The 20,012-nt window shown below is 51.9% G+C and overlaps 1 protein-coding gene across 5 annotated transcripts in view; it reads left to right on the top strand.

Moving 5' to 3' along the window:
* Positions 1-20,012, top strand: part of FANCA (FA complementation group A) — a 65,714-nt gene that overhangs the window by 34,325 nt on the left and 11,377 nt on the right. For 4 of the 5 annotated variants that reach the window (XM_088027552.1, XM_028091818.2, XM_028091819.2 and 1 more), the window contains exons 22-37: positions 1,659-1,775; positions 2,926-3,062; positions 3,430-3,500; positions 3,907-4,003; positions 4,080-4,267; positions 5,745-5,841; positions 7,355-7,531; positions 8,789-8,862; positions 10,704-10,832; positions 14,387-14,471; positions 15,847-16,010; positions 16,521-16,626; positions 17,676-17,735; positions 17,866-17,970; positions 18,731-18,843; positions 19,671-19,809. In XM_088027552.1, the coding sequence (XP_087883678.1) occupies positions 1,659-1,775; positions 2,926-3,062; positions 3,430-3,500; positions 3,907-4,003; positions 4,080-4,267; positions 5,745-5,841; positions 7,355-7,531; positions 8,789-8,862; positions 10,704-10,832; positions 14,387-14,471; positions 15,847-16,010; positions 16,521-16,626; positions 17,676-17,735; positions 17,866-17,970; positions 18,731-18,843; positions 19,671-19,809 (1,859 nt within the window). The remainder of the gene's footprint in view (positions 1-1,658; positions 1,776-2,925; positions 3,063-3,429; positions 3,501-3,906; positions 4,004-4,079; positions 4,268-5,744; positions 5,842-7,354; positions 7,532-8,788; positions 8,863-10,703; positions 10,833-14,386; positions 14,472-15,846; positions 16,011-16,520; positions 16,627-17,675; positions 17,736-17,865; positions 17,971-18,730; positions 18,844-19,670; positions 19,810-20,012) is intronic. The other variant, XM_088027553.1, reaches the window with a different exon arrangement.

Genomic DNA, 20,012 nt, shown 5'->3' with positions numbered 1-20,012 from the left:
GGTTCCTTAGCACTGTCACGTGGTTTAAATCCTCTGACCTTTACAGGGCCAGCTAGGCTGAATGAGGCTGTGTGTTTTCTAGTTCTGTCTCCCAAAACCCTTCCTTTTTTACATGCTTGGATGATTTCTCACGGCCACGGAGACTGAGAAAACTTGAGTGGGCAAAGAATGAAGGTCCCAGGTCTCACAGTTGTTTTTACCATTACTGAAACAACTCACCTCCGTGCTGGGGATATCAGGGAGGCTGTAGGACCGTGTCCAGTATGTGAGAGGCAAGTTCCTCCGTACCCAGCCCCCCGGCCCTGCCCCGGGGGCCTCGAGAATGTTTTCTGTACTTTATCTGGCAAGGCTTATAAAAGAAGCCTTCTGATTTCTAGTTTTGTCATGGTGTCTATCTTGTAAGGCTCACTGCGTGTACCCATTTCTTCTCCAGTGACTCCAGAACTTGAACTTGTTTTGCTTTTAAAGCATGTAGTGTACCTTCCCCTTTTTTTTTTAAGATTTTTTTTTTTTATTTATTTGAGAGAAAGCACAAGAGCATGAGCAGGGGGAGGGGCAGAGGGAGAAGCAGGCTCTCCGCTGAGCAGGGAGCCCGATGTGGGACTCGATCCCAGGACCCTCGGGTCATGGTGCTTAACCGACTGAGCCACCCAGGCCCCTTTGCCTTCCTTTTTCTAATGAAAATTGTATGTTTGGGCATGCCTGGCTGGCTCAGTCAGGGGAGCATACAAATCTTGATCTCAGGATTGTGAGTTCAAACTCCAAGTTGGGTATAAAGCTTAACATTAAAAAAGGAAAAAAAAAGAAAGAAAAATTGTATTTGAAGAAAAAATTTTTTTAAGAGAGCATGAGCACATGTGCAAATAGGGAGGGGCAGCGGGAGAGAGAATTTTTTTTCTTAAGATTTTATTTATTTATTTGATAGCGAGAGAGGGAACACAAGCAGGGGCAGAGGGAGAGGGGGAAGCAGGCTCCCCGCTGAGCAGGGAGCCCGATGTGAGGCTCGATCCCACGACCCTGGGATCATGACCTGAGCCGAAGGCAGACGCCCGACGACTGAGCCACCCAGGCGCCCCGAGAGGAAGAATCTTAGGCAGGCTCCACATCCAGTGTGGAACTCAACATGGGGCCTGATCTCATGACCCTGAGATCATGGCCTGAGCCGAAATCAGAAGTTGGATGCCTAACCAGCTGACCCACCCAGGCGCCTCAAGAAACATTTTTCTTTTACAAATTTGTGATCAGATCTAATCTTTTTGCGTAAATCTATGAAATATATGTTGAGAACTGGTAATCATCTCTTGTATACTAATTCTTAGCTTTTTTCTTTACATCTTATGTTTCTTAAACATCCTATTAAGAAAACAGTATGACAATGTTACTTACAAGTTTGAGAAATTGAATAAAATTGTCACCCATCCACAATCCTATGTCCCCACCCAGACCCCCTCACCGTGTTTCTAGTCCTTTTTCTTTACATATATGCTTTTCACCTTTATGGCATATTGTGCATAGAACCATGTTTTTTCTTAAACATTTATAAACACGTTTCTGATACGATGATCCGTGCCCAGCAGCATGGCACCTCGTCTGGGGCCTCTGTCCGCCCTTCTCACAGAGGAGCCACGTCCAGTTGTGTGTGTTGTGTCCTCTCCCAGATGCAGCCGCAGGGGTGAAGGCAGAAGCTGGGGGCTGTGCGGAAGAACCGCTGGGACCACTCGCCGCTGCCCTGAGGGAGCTCAGAGCAGCCATGACAGACCCCTCGCAGTATGACGGTGAGGGCCTGGCTGTGGGCAGGGCGGTCTGCAGTGGGTGCCTGTGGGCCGAGTGGGCATCCAGCCGCGCCCGGGCTCAGGTCAGCCTGACCGCAGCGCTGGCGGGTGCTGGACGGGAGACGGGTCCGTCGTCAGGCCGTCCCAGAGCCTTAGCAGAGATGAGCGCTCTGCGGTTTGACATCCCAGCAGGCCAGGTGGTGGAGAGGGGAGAACTGGCGTTACTCGGCTGTGCCGGCTGACTCGCGGAGACACTAAGCACTTGGCCTCTGCTTCAGTACGACCAGTTCCTGCAACATGGCGTGTCGGCCGTGCTCATTTGTGGAGGGAGAGCGTGAGCGGTTCGCGTCACGTAGCAGTGCGCGGCAGTCCGTAAAATAAAACACGAACTTCTCCTACTGAAGAGATTGTCGTTGGGAAAAATGCAGAATCTAAAGTAAATAAACCCTATTTTTATCCAGGAAGTGTAATAGGTTTTTCTATATTATAAATGCATTGTAGTCAAACCAGGACAGAACGCCCTGTGAGAGCCTCCCAGAGGAAATACTAATAATGCCACCTCAGTGCCCCTGCTCACGGCGCACAGGGTCCCGGGGGCCGTGGCCTCTCAGAGCTGCGCTCCTGCGAATTGGGCATGTGGGGACGGCGAGGCTGGGGTGGAACCCCGGGGCTTCAGCCGGATAGCCGACAGGTCAGGTCAGCCTCGTCCCTAGCAAGCAGATTGCCGTTTCCAGCTGGCACGATTGGCCCATTTGTTCCCTGGCCTCTGGCGCCCAGAGGCTGACGGTGGGACGTGGAACCTCGGGCAGATGTGACAGCGTGTGGGGGAGACGCAGAGTGTGCATCAAGTGAGGTCTGCGGTGGGGAGGGAACACATGGACCCCTCAGCTAACCCGACGAAAGGCAGTGGACGGCCCCTGTCCCCGTTCTGCCCCGCCTCGTGCCCGTCCACCGTCTCAGCACCGCCACCTGCCATGTGGGAAAAGCAGTTTGCACCGCTTGGCTGCTGGATGTGCGCGGCCCCAGCGTTAGTGGCAGGTGTTGTCCCCGGAATGGAGACTGGGCTGCTTCTGTGGAGCCGGCCCCGGGGTGCAGTGGGGGGGTGGGCGTCAGCAGCTTTCCTGGGCAGCTCACCGTGTTTCTCCATTTGCAGTTCTTTCTGCTCACATGGCAGTTGTCTCTGAACGGCTCAGCTCCGCCCTGGGCCTGGGCGAGGAGGACGGCAGCTTGGAGGTATCGCAGGTCCAGCTCGGTGTCCTGGCGCCACGCTTGGAGCACCGGGAACAGGAGGTGAGCGCAGGATGCCTACAATAGGCTGGCGAGCAGGGATGGACCGTGCACACAGTGCTGCATGCACCGCTCTCCTCCCCAGGGAACCAGACACCCAGGAGCTGGGCACCCTCAGCCCAGCCATTTGTGGCCCCAAAGCCTAAAACTGTTTACTCTCTGGGCCTTTGTAGACGAGGTGTGCTGACCCTGTTCCCTGTTGTGAAGGTTCGCGGCTGGGACTATGGGACTGCTGGCCCGCCGTCCTTCAGGATTGGGAGTGGGGTTTGGCTGCCAGTCAGCGTGATTGTTTCCTCAGAGGCATAAACAGTCCGGCTCATGCACGTTGCTCTCCGGGACTCTGTGCCCTCAGTGACCATTTATCTCTCAGATCGCGGACCTCCTGTTGACGTCTTTTTGTCAGAACCTGATTGCAGCCTCCAGCTTCACCCCACCAGCCAGGTAGAGGCTGGTGATTCTCACTGGGTGGTGTGGAGTTGTGTGTGGGGTGGCCTGGGTGCTTGGATCAGGTCTCCCTGGTGGAGCAGAGTTCCTCCCTGTCTTCCATGACGAGGACGGGGAGCAAGGCTGCCATTCCTAGTCCAGCTCTGATCCTGGGTCCTGGGTCCTGCCTTTTGCCTTCTGTACCGGTTGGGGGTCCCAGGCGGGGTGGAGGGGCCGTGCTGACTTTTATCAGGTGCAGACACGGCAGAGGTTAAGCATCACCGTGGGAGACCCCGCTGTTGGGGGAATAGCCCGGTTCTTTCTGAGGCCTCCTGTGCGTGAGTGCTTGTGCAGCAGAACCCGTGGGAGGGCCGTGCAGGGCCAGGACTGGCCGGACTGCTGGTCTCGGCGGCTCTTTCTGCAGGCAGGGCCCCTGGGCTGCTCGCTTCGTGACAGCCATGTGTGGACGCAGGCTCCTCCCTGTCGTGCTCACCCGGCTTTGCCAACTACTCCGTCACCAGGTAGGGCTGCCACCTCCCTCCGCCTGGGAAGGGGGCTCCACCCTCCTTCCTGGAGAAACACCGTCTCCCGTTTCAGGGCCCAAGCCTGAGTACCTCCCACGTGCTGGGCCTGGCTGCCCTGGTCGTCCACCTGGGCGAGTCCAGGTCTGCACTCCCAGAGGTGCGCGTGGGTTTTCCTGCCCCTGCCAAGAGCCTCCCCATCCCAGAGTTCTTCAGTAGCCTCCTGACGTTTGGAACCGCAGAGACCTCGCTCTTCTGCCTGAAGTGAGCTCCCCCTCCCGCCTCTCTGCTGTGCCTCTCCCCTCTCCACAAAGTAGCACATTCTCATCACATAAAGCTGGTCAACACATACACGCTCCATAGGTGATCACTCTAACATTTGGTATATGTCTTTCCAGAGTCTTTATAGCGTGTGTACTCGTGTGTATTTCTTTATTTACAAAAATGAGAGTATACTACCTTAAAAGCTGCCTTTTAAGACATTACAGTAGACCGTAGTTATCCTTCCATGTTGTTAAGCCATCTTCGGTTGTGGCGAGCATTACTGGGTTTTGTCTTGGGGGCGCCTGGCATCCGGTGGGACCCGTCCCTCTGGCTGGGTTGCTGGGCTTCCCTGTGGTGAGTAGCTGTTTCTGTGGGGTAGGTACCTGCACATGGAGTTGCCCAGTCCAAAGAAACTCATCTGAAGGGGTTTCGAGACCCATCGTTCTAGAAGTTTGTGCTAGTATACACCCCCACGCTTCCCTTATACACCACTGTGGGTCAGACCCATTCCAGGACCTGGGGTGGAACCAAATCCCTGCCCTTTTGTGTGGGGGCATCTGGCAAGTTGATAGCGTGTGCATGCGGGGTGATAGGTGCCAGGAGAGGTGGGCCGGTGTCAGTGAGCCGCCCACCCCAGCGAGGGCAGGGATGGGTCCCCACGTGCTGAGGGCAGGGCCCTGGGAGTCTAGACTTACTCGATCCCGGGGTGAATGGACGGAGGGTCAAGGCAGAAGCCAGGAGGTTCCAGTGGGTTGTTTGCTGGGGGCTGGGATTGCAGTTCACGGACGGAACTGACAAAAGGCATAAGGAATTAGAGCGGGGAGAGACATGCACTAGAATGCCTGCCGTGGACCCCTGAGCCCTCCACTGTGGGAGGCAGAGCCGTCCAGCCTCTTACAGGCTTTTGGCAACACCGAGAGCCCTCACTGGCAGTCAGTCCTGAAAGTGCCCTGGTCCCCCTTCCTTCCTCGGTACCTTCCTGACTTCTCCTGGGCCCCGGGGTCGGTCTCTTCGACACTTGACAACCCAACACATCGGTGGGCAAGGGCTTCTCCTAAGGCTGAGTTTAAAATTGGGCCTGCTTATGCCTGGTTCCGCAGACTTCTTTCAGGAAGGAACAGTGAATGGGGTGATGGTACGTCAGAAGCACTCCCAACCACATCTGACTTGATCACTTTTGTTTTGGCCGTGACTCTACATGCGGCGAAAGCAAGCCCGTACTTGCACAGTCTGACTGTTGCGGTGTTTTCTGCATCTGTGCCTTCAGCGTGGACAGAGCTCAGACCCATGGGTGTGACACGGGGCTTGGTTCCCGAGGGCTCAGGAGCTGGCCTGGCCCAGAGCTGAGGCCGAGACTAACCCTCCGGACATCTGGTTTAGAATGCAGTCAGATCCCTTTTGTGAAATTCACGCTTACATTCATTTCATCCCATATGTTGCATGCATCACATTTCTACATTCTGTTTTCTGCTTTCAGATTTTGTACAGCGGTGATTTCTTACTTTTTGTGTAAGTCTTCTTCCCTGTCGCGAGATATTTTGTACAGCTGCTTATCTCCAGCCCTCATGAAAAAGGTAGGTCTGTCACTTCTCTTTCTCCATTCTGTGAATCTCCAGTTTCATGCAGGTTTCTAGCGAAGGTCCAGTTGTCTGCTCTCTCCCCGCCCACGTCTCTGCACACTGTGCTCCCGGTGTATCGGACTGTCTCCTGGGAGCTGCCTCAGCTGTCTGCTGGGGCTGAAACTGCCTTTTTCTTCTGTTCTCAGACTTAAGATGAAGGGGGGGCTGTAAAATGACAAAGACGACAAATGTAGCTCCTTTTTTTTTAAAAAGAAACATACTGATTTTTGTAAAGTTGGTATATTAAAAGAAATATTCATGAAAAGTATCTATTTAAAAAAGAATTCTGATTTTCTCAGAAGACTTACCTCGTCTATTGAATGTTGTATTTATTTACAGGACTAGAGAAATTTAAAGATCTTGTTTATTTATTTTAGAGAGAGAGAGCAAGCAAGAGTTCGGGAGGGGCAGAGGGGGAGAGAGAACCTCAAGCAGACTCTGAACTGAGCGCGGGGCCCGATGTGGGGCTTGATCTCATGACCCTGAGATCATGACCTGAGTCAAAATCAAGAGTTGGATGCTTGGGGTGCCTGGGTGGCTCAGTCACTAAGCGTCTGACTTCGGCTCAGGTCATGATCCCAGGGTCCTGGGATCGAGCCCTGCATCGGGCTCCCTGCTCAGCGGGGGGCCTGCTTCTCCCTGTCCCACTCCCCCTGCTTGTGTTCCCTCTCTCGCTGTGTCTCTGTCAAATAAACACAATCTTTAAAAAAAAAAAAAAAAAAGAGTTGGATGCTTAACTGACTGAGCCACCCAGGCGCCCCAAGACCAGAGAAGTTTAAAGATGTGTGTCAGAAAACTTCAGTGGCAAAAGTGAACTTGGAGTGAGAATGGAAACCCCTGTTATTCCTTTGGTGGAGTTTTAAGGAACATCTTGTGAAGTTGAAACGCAGATCTGAGTTCCAGGCTCCACATTAGAATCCACTGAGAAGCCCTGGTCCTGCCCTCAGGTTAAGTGCCGTCGGGACACCTGTGTGCTCCCGTCATTGGTGTTGAGGAGCTTAGTCCCAGGTGCCCACAGTTTGAAGCATGGAACAGAGATTAGGAGAGGCGGCCCAGACAAGGAAGTTTCCGGTCCCACCTTTGCCGAATTCTGAGGGGGGTCCCAGTGCCCGCCCCTGGTGCCCCCGAGCAGCTCCTAATGGCAAACACTCAGGGACATTCTTGTGCTTCTCCAGTTGGCACCCTCTTACAGTGGGAAAACCAGTGCCAGCAACAGGCAGGGAGGACGGCCAGCCACCGCTGTGGGGGACCGTTTAGAGCCAGCAGTTCTGCCTCCAGGGGTTGCGCCCCGGGAGACAGATGTGCGCCAAGATTGGCAGACAGGGCTGGTCACTGAGATGCCGTCGGTAGCTGAACGCAGGGCGCCCAGAGTGCCCCATGAGGGGTTCGCCGGGTCACTCCAGGTGTCCACAGGGTCTCCACGCTGCCCTGCCCTGTGGCACACAGCCAGTTTACCATCTCTCTCCAGTTCCAGTTCGTTATACTCAGACTGTTCTCAGAAGCCCGGGAACCCCCCTCTCAGGAGGACCCAGCCGGCCTTCCCTGGAGACTCCTGTGCCTGCCGACTGCCGACTGGCAGCGAGCCGCCCTGTGTCTGTGGAAACAGAGAACCTTCCAGGAACTGTTGAAGCAGAAAGAATTTCACGTAGGTCCCACTGCCCCTTTTCCTGTCTCTTGCCTTGTCCTAACGCACAGGGTTTTGCGGGTAGCTGTGGGGTTTCCTGAGGACGTGGTGGGCAGGCAGGCGGGCCTGATGCTGGAGCACCGCAGAAGTGGCTTGGACGGAAGTCCTTACTGTTACCACTGTAGAGTCACATGTACTTGTAAGAAATAAGACAGAAAGATCACGTCTACTCTGCCCAGTTTCCCCAGCACTAACATTTTGCGGAAGGTTTTAAGGGTGAATATAAATGTATCTGGAACATACCTGCCAGGCTGCGATTTGGGGTTGCACTTCTCTGAACATAGTCCTGGGGAGCCTTGGCCTGCTTCAGCCAACATGCCTGTGTTACTAGTCTGCTACCTTTTCATAACTTTTCGTTTACTCACCTGGATGTTGGTCTGCTTATTTTGGTCCTTAGAGAAAAAATTCTCAATTGTTTTATTATATATTCAGTTCTTTTACTAATTGTATCGGTACACCAGAGCAGGTTGACCGTGTTTGTTGAGCATAGCAGGCGATGCTGCAGTGTGCATAGAACACTCGCTGCCCACATGCAGCCTGGCGGGTGTCTCGGCGGGCCGCCGCCCTCGGTGTTCGGGTGATCGTGGACGAGCCTCTTGGCTTCCCGTGCGTGTGTCCCCGAGCAAGGAACTGCTTCGTATTGCCAGGCTTTGGTATTTCAGACAGGGAGCGCGCTTTAGGATGTGCTTTTTACACACAGTGTGAGGTTTGAGGTTAGTCGGTGTTGATGAGTGAAACCGTTCCAAGAATTGTAAAATAAGGAATACGCTACCATGAGTATTTGAAGCATGTCATTGCATCAAGTTTATTCTTCGGTTACTTTGCCCAACTCCACTGAACTAGAAAATGATTTCTTTCCTGGTGGTGGTGTGTGGTAACCTGAGTGGTTTGCAGAGGCCACAGGTTAACTGTTCAGAACCAGGCAGTGTGCTGGAGAACTCAATTTCAGTACCAGTTTGAATGGTTTTGGTGAGCTTCACGTTCAGAGTTTGATTAAGCAGTATCTGCGTTCCCCGTCAGGGCTTGGTGCCAGGACCTCAGTCCGACGGTGGGAAGCGGCGTGAGCATAGAGGCCAGCGTAGGCCCGGCTGGCCTCCTGTGAGGCTTCCAGCTGTGACGTCCACGGTCACGGAGCGGTGACAGCAGACTGTTACCAAGCCGACCTTGGTCTCCGTGTCCCATCTGCACTGTGCTGTTCATGCTGTCCTTTTCTCTCAGTTAACTTACAGAGACTGGTTACAGCTGGAACTGGAAATCCAACCTGAGCTTGATTCTCTCTCACATACGGAAAGGTAAGTGTTGAAAGGGATCTGCCTTGGGGCGCATCTGACTCTTGATTTTGGCTCAGGTCACAATCTCAGGGTTCTGGGACCGAGCTGTGTCAGGCTCCGTGCTCAGTGGGGAGTCGGCTTCTCCCTCTGATCCTTCCCCCCACCCCCACTGTGCACACGTACTCTCTCTCTCAAATAAGTAAAGTCTTATTAAAAGGGGGGGGGGGGTCTGCCTTTCAAAATGCTGTCAGGTTTTCTGCATTGTCTTGAAGTCTAAGTCCTCTCATTATATCCTCAATGTTCAGTTTAATATATGACCTATTAGCACATCTTCATGCATTCATTCCTTAATTCAAGAAACATTTATTGAGTTCCTCCTGTTTGCCAAGCACTTCTAGAATGTTCTCGAAAGTGGGGGTGCAGTGTGATGAGACAAGCCTGCCCTTCTGTCACCTGTGTGCAGACAGGGGCACTAGGCGGTGCACTTCTGCCTTGACGCCACTGACTGGGTACTGTTGCCAAGCAACTGCACACACGTGTACGCCTCAGTGGGCCTGGGGAGAAGCCGGCGGACAGCTAAGACAGATCAGGACCCCAGACAGGGCTGTGAGAACGGGTCCCAGGGTGGGGATGGCAGGGGCAGCAAGTGTGCTTCCCCTGGGTGGGAGAGGAGCAGGGAAGGCTGGGTGTGGTAAGGGGCTACCGTGGAGTCCTGACCATCCGGGGTCCTGCTGAAGGCGCCTGAGATGGTTCTCAGCTGGGGCGGCCAGCCTGCGTCTGTCTTGAGCGTGGGAAGAACACAACGGAAGCAGAGGGCTGGTGGGTGCCACAGGCAGTGCTGGTCCTGAGTTGGTGGCATGAGGAGCGGATAAATCAAGGTCTGTGGGTCCCAGGACCAACTCTTCAGACCAGGGGGAGGTGAGATGTGCTGTTCTGGGCATGAGAGTGGGGTGTTGACCAGCCGCTTGGTGTGGGGGTGCAGAGGTCAGGGAGGGAAATGTGCTGTAGATAAAATGGAGCTGGTAGGGTACAGGAGCCCCGGGGGCAGCTGAGGGCAGGGATCAGCGTGAGCCACCCTGAGCCACTGTCCCTGTGTGGTCAGAGACGTTCCTCACATGCACGGGATGCTGTCTCCTGGCTTCAGGTAATGGAAGGAGCAAGTAGAAATAAGAACTGTGGAAAGAATAACTGCTTTTCCAACAAGATAGAGGTTTGCTTGCTCCTCAGGTCTGTGCCCAGCCGCCTGGGAGTGCTTGCTGCATGGGTTTGCGTGTCCTGGGGTCTCCCCTCCCCTCCCTCCTCCTCCTCCATTTCCACTAGGAAAAGGAGGAATTCATTTTCTAGTGTGAGGATCCGTAATAAGGATTTCTTACCCCCAAATCACAGGATGTTGAAGCTGTGCTTAGACCTTGTCTTTTTTAATTCTACAAGTAACACTCCAGTACATTCTGTAGAGGCTTCAGATGGTATGGGTAAAGCACCAGCCCTTTCTCACCTGTTCCTTGCCCATTCGTGGGTATGTGGAAACGTCTTAGTTGGGTTTGGCTCTTTCTGTAGAAATAGACTAGTGTCAGTGGTTCTCTGGCTGAGGCTTTCACTTAGTACATCCTCAAGACCTTTCCTGTGAGCACCTGCAGAGCCTGGTCCAGATCTGGACACCTTTGCTGGTAGACGCTGGGATAATGACCCAGGGGGATGGCCCTTTAGGGGGTCTTGATTGTGGCAGAGGGCATTCCTGTAGCCCCAACCCCTCAGATTTAACCCCCTGCCGTTGTGCCCCTGGCTGTGGGCTCGCTTTTCGGCCACGTGAGGCACTGGTTTGCAGCCTTTCTCAGCACAGACCTTGGTATTTGCTGTTGCAGGTGGGACTTCCACCAGTGGGCGATCCATGAGCACTTCCTCCCCAAGCCCTCTGCTGCAGGGGGCTGCGATGGGCAGCTGCAGACAGCGTGCACGGTTCTTGTCGACGTGCTGATAGACTTCTGCCAAAGGTTAGGAATGCTGATGCCAAAGGGCGTCATACTTCTAATTTTGGTAGTTCTAAGAATGTGTTTCTTATTTCTCTCAGTCTACTTTGTGTTATACAAAGCACAGTTGAACATGTCCTGATAGCAAGTCTGAGTCTGTCTGAAGTAAAGGTAAGTTTTCAGAATCCGTTTCCTTTGTGTATAGATTTGCCAGCGGCAATGACTTGTCTTTCTGCTTTGTCACCTGGCACCTGGGTCATTAAGTGTAAAGGTGGGACAAGTAGGTTATAGCAGGTGGCAAGCGTCGCAGGTGCCTGAAACATGGACGTGGGCTGGCTGCCATGGGGGCAGAATTCCGTAGCATGCAGCTGTGTTGGGTTTGCGTTCCGGCTGAGCTAGTCTCGATTAGTCTTTGTCTTCCTGACTGTTGTGTCAAGATGGCGAGTAAAATCAATTCCATTTTCCACATTTCAGGTGACAAGTGTTAAATCGTAGAAGACGAATCTTGTTACCCTCTAAGAAACACGGTCCATGCAAATGGTTCCTGAACACAAGGGAGGACGGGTGCCTTTATGTTTCCCACTGTCCCTCTGTTCTCCACGAGGATGTGTAAACACGTCAGCTAGTTAGCAAGGTGACTCTTCCAAGTCACACTACATTGCAATACAGCTGATGGCGCTGGAGTTTTTCCTGGTGGCGCTCCATGGCTGGGAGTAACACCTGCAGCACCAGGCAGCTGAGGCTGGGGCCGGCCCTCTTGTCCTTCATTCTTCTCTTGGGAGGGAGGGGCAAGCATGCGTGCGCAGAGCGAAGTCAGTGAGTGTCTGTGCCTTCCTTCCACGCCCCCAACCCTGGGATTCACTTTCTGTCTAAGCATTGGTCAATCCTAGTACACTTTATATAAATGGAACCACACAAGCATGTGGTCCTTTGGGTGTGGCTCACTCAGGACAGTGTTTTCAAGCTTAGTCTACATAATAGCATCTATCCGAACTTCATTTCTTTATTACTGAGTAGTATTCCACCGAAGGATGGACCACAGTTTGTTTACTCGTGATGGAAATTTGGGTTTTCACTTATTGACTGAGTACTTCGGTAGAATTCTGTGTACAGACTTTTCTGTGGTCCTGTGTTTTCATTTTCCTTGGGCATATGGCTATGCATGGGATTGCTGTGTCATATCTTTTTTTTTCTTTCAAAATTCTTTCAAATTCAAATTCTTTTAATATTGATTAATATACACAGTGTATTATTTGTTTTGGGGGTACAGGTCTGTGATTCATCAGTCTGTTGTGTCATATCTTAACTTTTTTTAGGAACTGCCAGACTTTTCCAAAACTGCACCATTTTACATTCCCACCAACAGTATCAGAGTTCCAGTTTCTCCACATTATCACGAACATAGTTATTGTTATCTTTTGATAATACCCATTCTAATGGATATGAAGTGGTATATTTCATTATGGTTTTGATTTGTTTTCCTCTGGTGGCTAATGATGTCGAGCATCTTTTCATTTGCTTGTTGACAATTTGTGTATCTTCTTTGAGAAATGTCACATCCTTTGCCCATTTTAAGATTGGGGTTTTTTTTTTTACTGAGTTTTAAGAGTTCATGGGGCGCCTGGGTGGCTCAGTCGTTAAGCGGCTGCCTTTGGCTCAGGTCATGTTCCCAGGATCCTGGTATCGCTCCCTGCTCAGTGGGAAGCCTGCTTCTCCCTCTCCCACTGCCCCTGCTTGTGTTCCCTCTCTCGCTGTCTCTGTCAAATAAATAAATAAAATCTTTAAAAAAAAAAAAGAGTTCTTTATGTATTCTGGATACCAGATCTTTATCAGATATGAGATGCAGATATTTTCTCCCATTCTAGGAGTCATCTTTTCATTTCTTCCCTTGATGGAGTCCTTTGATGCACAGAAGTGTTATATTTTGATGAAGTCCAGTTTATTTTTAGTTTTAGCTCTTAATTTAGGTCTTTGATGCATTTGATTTAATTTTTATGGAATAAGCTAAGGATCCACCTTTACTCTTTTGCATGTGGACATCCAGTTGTCCCAGCATGTTTTGTTAAAGACACTGACCTTCCCCATTAAACGGTCTTGGCACCCTTGCCAAAAATCAGTTAACCATACCTGTGAAGGTTTATTTCTGGACTCTTTATTCACTTTGGCATATATATCTATTTTTTTTTTTTTAAGATTTTATTTACTTATGAGACGCCTGGGTGGCTCAGTCGGCTAAGCGTCTGCCTTCAGGTCATGATCTCGGGGTCCTGGGATCGAGCCCCACATTGGGCTCTCTGCTCTGCAGGGAGTCTGCTTCTCCCTCTCCCTCTGTGCTTTCTCTCCCTCTCACGCTCTTTCAAATAAATAAATAAAATCTTAAAAAAAAAAAGATTTGTGGTGCATACATCTATTCTTACGCCAATATCACACAGTTTTGATTACTGTAGATTTGTAGGAAGTTTTAAATTGGGAAATGTGGATCCCCCAACTTCCTTTTTTCCCCCAAAGATTGTTTTGGGGGTTCTGGGTCCTTTGCAATTCCATCTGAATTTCAGGATCAGTTTGCCAGTTTCAACATAACCAGGTGGGCTTCTGATAGAGATTGCATTGTATCTGTAGATAATTATGGGTAGTTATTACCATTTTAAGAACACTGATTCTTCCTGTCCATGAACATGGGATGTCTTTCCATTTATTTAGGTCTTGTATAATTTTTTCAACGTTTTATAGTTTTCATTGTACAAGTCTTGCACCTCCTTGGTTAAATTTATCCTTAGGTATTGTATTCTAACACCATTGTAAATGGAATTATTGTCTTAATTCCATTCTCGGATTATTCGTGGGTATAGAGAAATATAACTTGATTTTTATATATTGATTGCATGTCCTGCAACTTTATGAAATTATTTGCTTTAATAGTTTTTTATTGTGAATTCTTTAAGATTTTCTGTATGCAAAGTCATGTCATCTGTGAATAGAGACGGTTTAACTTTCTCCTTTCCAGTCTGGATGCCTTTTATTTCTTTTTCTGGCTGAACTCTCCCAGCTAGAACTTCCAGTGGTATTGAATGGAAGCGGTGAAAGAGGAGAACTTTGTCTTATTTCTGATTTTAGGAGGAAAGCTTTCATCATTAAGTATGAGACGAGCTGTGGGTTTTTCATAGACGGCCTTAATCAGGTTGAGGAAGTTCCTTTCTGTTCCTAGTTTGTTGAGTGTTTTTATCATGAAAGGGTATTGAATTTTGTCTCATGTTTTATCTGTGTCTATTGAGATGTTCACATGGTTTTTATTTATTGATACGTGTATTCTATTGATATGTTGATTTTAGGATGTTGAACCAACCTCGCATTCTTAGAATAAATCCCACTTGGTTATGGTACATAATTGTTTTTAGATGTCACTAGATTGGGGTTGCTAGTATTTTGTTGTAGACGGTTGTTTTGTTGATGACTGTGGGTGTCATGTGGTCCCCTGGGACCTCTGGCTGTGTGACCACACGCCACTCTGGAGGCGGAGAAGTAGGAACGGCTGTACATGCGGAGATACTTAGGAGGCTTTTATTGTGTTTTTCTTTCAGTTCGAGGAGTTACAACTGCTCAGAGAATTTTGATTTGGTTCTCGGTAGCTGCACAGGAAATCGGGATATTTTTTCCAGATTGCAGGTGAGTTAGAAGATGTAAAACTCAGTGTGTTTCACTGCATTTGTATCGTCTGCTCTGATGATATTTACTATGGATGTCTTAAGGCAGCATGAAAACTAACATCCCACATATAACGGACCAGACCCGGAGCGACAGTGTGCTCACTTAAGGGAATACCCAAAAGTACGGAAACAAAAGCTGTGGTGGCAGAACCATCTTAGGATCATTTAAAATTTGAAAGAAGACGCCACCTTTGGTGGTAAAAGGGTTGCTATATCCACCACTTGCTGCTTTTTAGCTCTTGACTGCTCATTTGGATGCCAGGCTCAGAGAAATGACATAGATAAGGCTCCACTTGGCAAAGGAGGCTGAGAGGCTGCTCTTTCACGGGTCGCCTGGCACCTCCACAGGCTGGTGGGTTCTTTTCAGCAAAGCAGTTGCACTCAGGAGGGCGTGGAAATGGGGCTCTCGTTTTGAAGTAAAGGGTACAGTTTTCAGTGAGAGTGCCTGTTAGCCTCAGGTCTTGTCTGGGCGATAGAAAGACCCTGAGAGTAGGCTCTGGGGTCCAAGTGCAGACCCCCTCTGGTCTCCGCGCCCACAGTGTGCACAGGGAGTCTACCTTTGGAGGTACACGTGTGGCTCCGTGTTGACAGGATTCTTTGTGTGGATTTCACGCTTCCTGGTGGTGGTCACGCCGTCAAGTGCTTGAGAAGCTGGGGGGAGTGACAAACCACGGAGGGGGTGGCCTGGGACCCTGGGAAATCTTACCTACGAGGGAATGAAACTAATCCCACAAAGAAGAGATCCCAGCCCTCCGAGCCCTCCTGTTGACCTTTCGTCCTCCGCGTCCGTCCTAACTGGCTGTGGCAGGCAGAGTGCGTCATGGGCCTTGGGTCACACGCGGCAGGGATGGTGCTGCGACGCGGGTGCTTTGGCTTGTTCTGTCTCTGCTTTTGAACGTGTGCCGACTCTGCACACACGTGGATGCTTTCAGTCAGCAGGCACTTTATTGAGTGCCTGCTGTGTACACGCCTTATGTCCACAAGTCACCCTCCAATTATGTGCACGCAACACCTGTATACGCAGAGTAGAAAAGCAAATGATAAATGATAAAACGTTAGTCATAGGGGAATCTGGTAAAGGTGTTCATTGTACCATTCTTATTCTACTTTTGCAAATTTTCAATGATTTCCAAGTAAAAACGCTTGTTTTACTTGTTTTTACTCATTCCTAGCTCCTTTTGGGAGACCTCTCTCCCAAGCCCACCCAGCCCCCTTTCAGAGTCCTAATTGGGGCTGACAGTAAGCCCTGAGAACTTTCTGCCTTCACATTTGAGGACGATCACGTGGAACCAGCGATAAAAGTATGTGAACATTCTGGTCTTGTTTTTTTCCAGGAGATGGCTGCTGACCTGGAACAGGGCCCAACAGCATCCCAGAGTTGCTCTCCTCGGGAGCGCTTCCCTTTCGGAGTGTTCCGCACACGGCTCCAGGCTCTGGCAAGCGGGTGGGATGTGGCTGCCCGCCTTCAGAGACAGCGGGAGCTGCTTGTATACAAACGGTAGCGCGGCACCGTAGAGAGGAGTCTGTCTTTACATTGAGTTTTCTTTTCCGTTGGTCATTTGTTTCTGTCCCCTATCCCCATCTTCTCCTTGGGGTTCCCATGGAGAGAGCAGGGTCTGAAGCTTCAGATTAAAGCCGCCCCTTCAGACCCACGAGCTGCCCTGTTGAAAGACGTAGCCCTGAAAATGCATGTCGAAATAAGGAAAACCATGTGTGCTTACAGACGCTCATTGCAGCCGTGTTTCTGAGTGTGAGATGGTGAAATGCCCCAGTTCTCCAGAGTGGCTCTGTTAGACTGGGGTGCACCCTTTTACTTGATGATTGTGCCGCTTAAGAACGGCTCTTGGGGTTAAGACATTGGCAGTGCTGCAGGACACAGGTGCTCAGCACACAGCCCCGGATGGGGACTCTCGCCAGAGTGAGTAGGGAGGCTCACTGCTGACGTGAGTCTGCGCCCTCAAGTCATGAGGCTGTGCCGCCGCCACTGACGCAGCTCTTTCTGTGCAAGGGTCCTCCTCGGTCTGCCCCCGTCTGTTCTCGTCGGCAGCCCCCAGGCCAAAGAGCCAGCCGCCCCTGACTGCACGGAGTTCTTCCACTTGGTCAACTCTGAGCTGGTAGGTGTGGGCAAGCAACCTCGGGATGCAGGGATGGGGGTGCTCTGGTTCTTGAAGATTCGCAAGTGTGACTGTGGTCGCTTTGAGCCAACTGCTTCAGTGTGTGTGCAGACCATGTGGGATTGCTGAAGGAAAGAATGGGGGTACCGCTCCGGGAGCCGAGAGTTGGGGCTGCTGTGTGCCCAGCCCTCCTCCCACAGCTGGAGCCGGGGCCGGCGAGGTGCAGAGACCAGCTGTGGCTCCCTTCCTCCAAAGCTCCAGTCCCCTTCTAGAGCTTTCCTCGACGTTCAGCCGTCAAGATCCATAAAGTCTTGCAGACCAGGCATCTCCAGTTCTTGCCAGTTTTGACGTTTCAGTCACGCAGAAGCCGGTGGTGCTGACAAGACTGCCATTCCCACCGGTCGGCCCTGCTTCCTTCTGTTGTACACACTGTTGTCAGGTGCTCCATCATCTTACCCAGAAAGATCAAAGCCTGCATGCATCCAGTCAGGGTCAGTGAGGGCACCAGGAATAAGCACGTCCTACACACTTCAGAAGAGCTTCTACTCCTGAAGGTGTTTTTCCAGTTTTTAAAAAAAATGCACAAATACAACTAGAGATTGAACTAAGGTTCCATTCAGTGACACAGGGCTTTAAACGGTGACTCAGAAAGCAGGAGAGATGAGACTACATGTTCCTTGGGTTCTTAGCAAAGGCTGTTTTCCTTAACGTTGTCAGAAGGGCCCGTGAAGGCGGGCAGAACAGAGAACGCAGAGCTGGGGAGGCTGGTTGCCATCCCAGCAACGGGGCCATCGGGGAGTGCGTGCTGGCCTCCTGCCCTGTGTCGGGGCTGAAGCGGGCAGGCTGGGGGATCTCGCTGCACAGAGGAGCCGCACGGATCTGGCAGTGAGACGCCAGATCCTGGGCCAGCCATGCGGGTGGACATGAAGCCGGACCTCCGTGGTCAGCAGTGGCACCATGAGCACAGCTAAACCCTGTCAGCACACACTGCCTCCGCTCCCACCCCTGCCCCACTGGTTCCTTTCTCACTGGCCTGTGCTCTTTTGCAGAGAAACTTCTGCTCCCATGGAAGTGCTCTGACCCATGACATCACCGTCCACTTCTTCAGGGTAATTCTGTTGCCCCCAGCACCTCCCACCACCTGGCCGGACCTTCATAGCCAGTGGTGCTTTGAAGCCCTGGTGCCTTTTAGGAGCGGGGTACACATGCAAACCACTGAGCTTCTGGCATCTCCTGCAGGGGCTCCTCAGCGCCTGTTCACAAAGCAGAAACCCCTCCCGGACCGCAGACCTGATCCTGACCGCGTGCCAGACTGAGTGCCCCATAGTTCTGACCTCTGCTCTGGTAGGTGCAGCCACCTTCTTGGGGTGCGCCCGGGGCTGGCACAGGGACTGGGGGCCCAGGGCAGCATCCTGGTTCTTGTCATTGAGGAGAAAATACATGCGGAGAAGTGGGGGGTAGAGCGAAGCCATCAGCAGGGAGGATGACGGGCTTCCCTGCCCACGCCTGCTGGACAACAGTGTCTGGGTGTTGCTTCACTCTGGTTCTGCGTTGGCTGAAGGTGAACCCTAATTGCCTGAGCGCCCCGACTTGGGCTCCGCCTGTTGTCTTGACAGACAACCATCTCGGGACTGGAAGAGAGGCGGCCCAGTCCCCTGCCGCCCGGCCCTCACGTGGGTGGGGGTTTCCCTGGGGGGCCTTTGCTGGCTTTTCTGGCGTCCTGACAACACGCAGCTCTCCCGGCAGCCGTAGGACTTGAGCTGCCACGCACCCCCCCCGAGTGTTTGGCTTTACATGTAGTCTGTGGCTCATGTGGGTGGAATTCAGCGCAGAAGTTACTATGTGTGTAGAACACCAGTTCTCAGTGGGGACGTCTGTGTCCTCTACAGAGGAGGACATAGCTCACGGAACTGCCTTGAACCTGAAACCGAGTACATGACACACTACTTCAGTAGGACGCACTGGGTGAACATGAGCCGTGCTGCCGGTGTCAGCACATCTCCCGTGGTCACTCCAGGGTTCCACATCTTGGCTATAGGGACCGAAGAGGGTCCAAGTATAGCCTCCCCTGATCTGCTTACTGGTGATCTTTCTCTTCTGGAAGTTGTGGTGGCCACGCCTGGAGCCCGAACTTCGCAGCCGGTGGACGAGATGTTTCCAGGGCCCACTGCCCCAAGAGCTGCAGAGGCTGTGGGAGGCCCAGCAGTTTGGCAGGAGGTGCGTGCAACAAGGGGAGGAAGCACAGATGTTCTTTAGGACCTGCTCTAGGTTCCACCTCCATGAGTACCTTGGGGATGGCGGACAGAGGCCTTAGGGCAGGCTGGGCAGGACCCACATGGAAGGGAAGGGACAGACCTGACCTGGCGGGTCCCTGCCCAGCTTTCCGCCCCACCTGCCCCCCTTCTGGGCCCAGGCCTGGCAGTGCCAGCATCACGCAGATGTGTGTGAGAGCCAGGTCCTGGCCTGCCCAGCTGGCCGTCTCCGGCACGTGCTGGTTTGGGGGAGAGCTGTGGTCCCCCATCCGGCCTCCTTTTATCCCTGTGCACGGCTACAGTGTCTGGAGTGCTCAAAATCCCAGAAAACAAGGAATGCCAACTGCTACGTTATATTCCACTGGTTTTTGGCCTGTTTTTAACCTGCTGGGACACCTGAGCACCACACTGCGGTCACAGCAGGGACTGAGGAGGACTGGACCCAGAAGCCAAGGGTCTGAGTGGTGGGCTCCAGGTGAGAGTCCCGTGTCCCACGACCTCCCTGCAAAGCTTGGGCAGTCGGGACCAGGTGTCCCGGTCAGGCCCTACCTGCTCCTCACATCCATGGCACAGAAGCATGTTAGGGAAACTGGAGACTGGACCCTAAACCGGGAAGGAGGCTGACACCGGGCTCTAGGTCCCTATGCCGGGCCAGGGGTGGTTAGGGACGCAGACCTTGTTTCTGTGGACTCTAGAGGCCCTCGCTGCCCCAGCTGAAGGTGGGCAGGGCTGGTGGCTTTCCACCAGGATGTGGTTATGAGGCTCCTGTGGTGACGCCTCTCTGTCTCCTAGCTGCCTCTCTCCTGACTCGGCGTCCCCCCCACCGGGCCCGGCCTGGGTCTCTGCTGCTTCACTCCACTTCGCAATCCAGCAAGCCGGGAAGAACAGCATCAAGAGCCAGCTAGAGAAGCTGGACTGCCAGAGAGAGGAGGCAAGAAACGAAATTCTTTCACTTCTTTCTTTGCTACCAAGTTTGTTTTTAATCAGTGTTCCGATCAGCTGAGTTTCTCAGGGTTCACCTAATGAACGGTGCTTTTCCAAGAACAGACAGGAAGTATGGCATTCTTGTGACTTTATTAGGAAGTAGAATTTATCAGGCTTATAGATTTTATAGTATTTCACTCTCAAGTTTAC

This window comes from Eumetopias jubatus, unplaced genomic scaffold (assembly GCF_037043125.1).
Source record: "Eumetopias jubatus isolate StellerSeaLion01/CBP00866 unplaced genomic scaffold, mEumJub1_p1.0 scaffold_10, whole genome shotgun sequence".
NCBI classification, from domain to species: Eukaryota; Metazoa; Chordata; class Mammalia; order Carnivora; family Otariidae; genus Eumetopias; species Eumetopias jubatus.
Note: the sequence above shows the minus strand (reverse complement) of the source record. Positions and strands in the feature narration are given on the sequence as shown.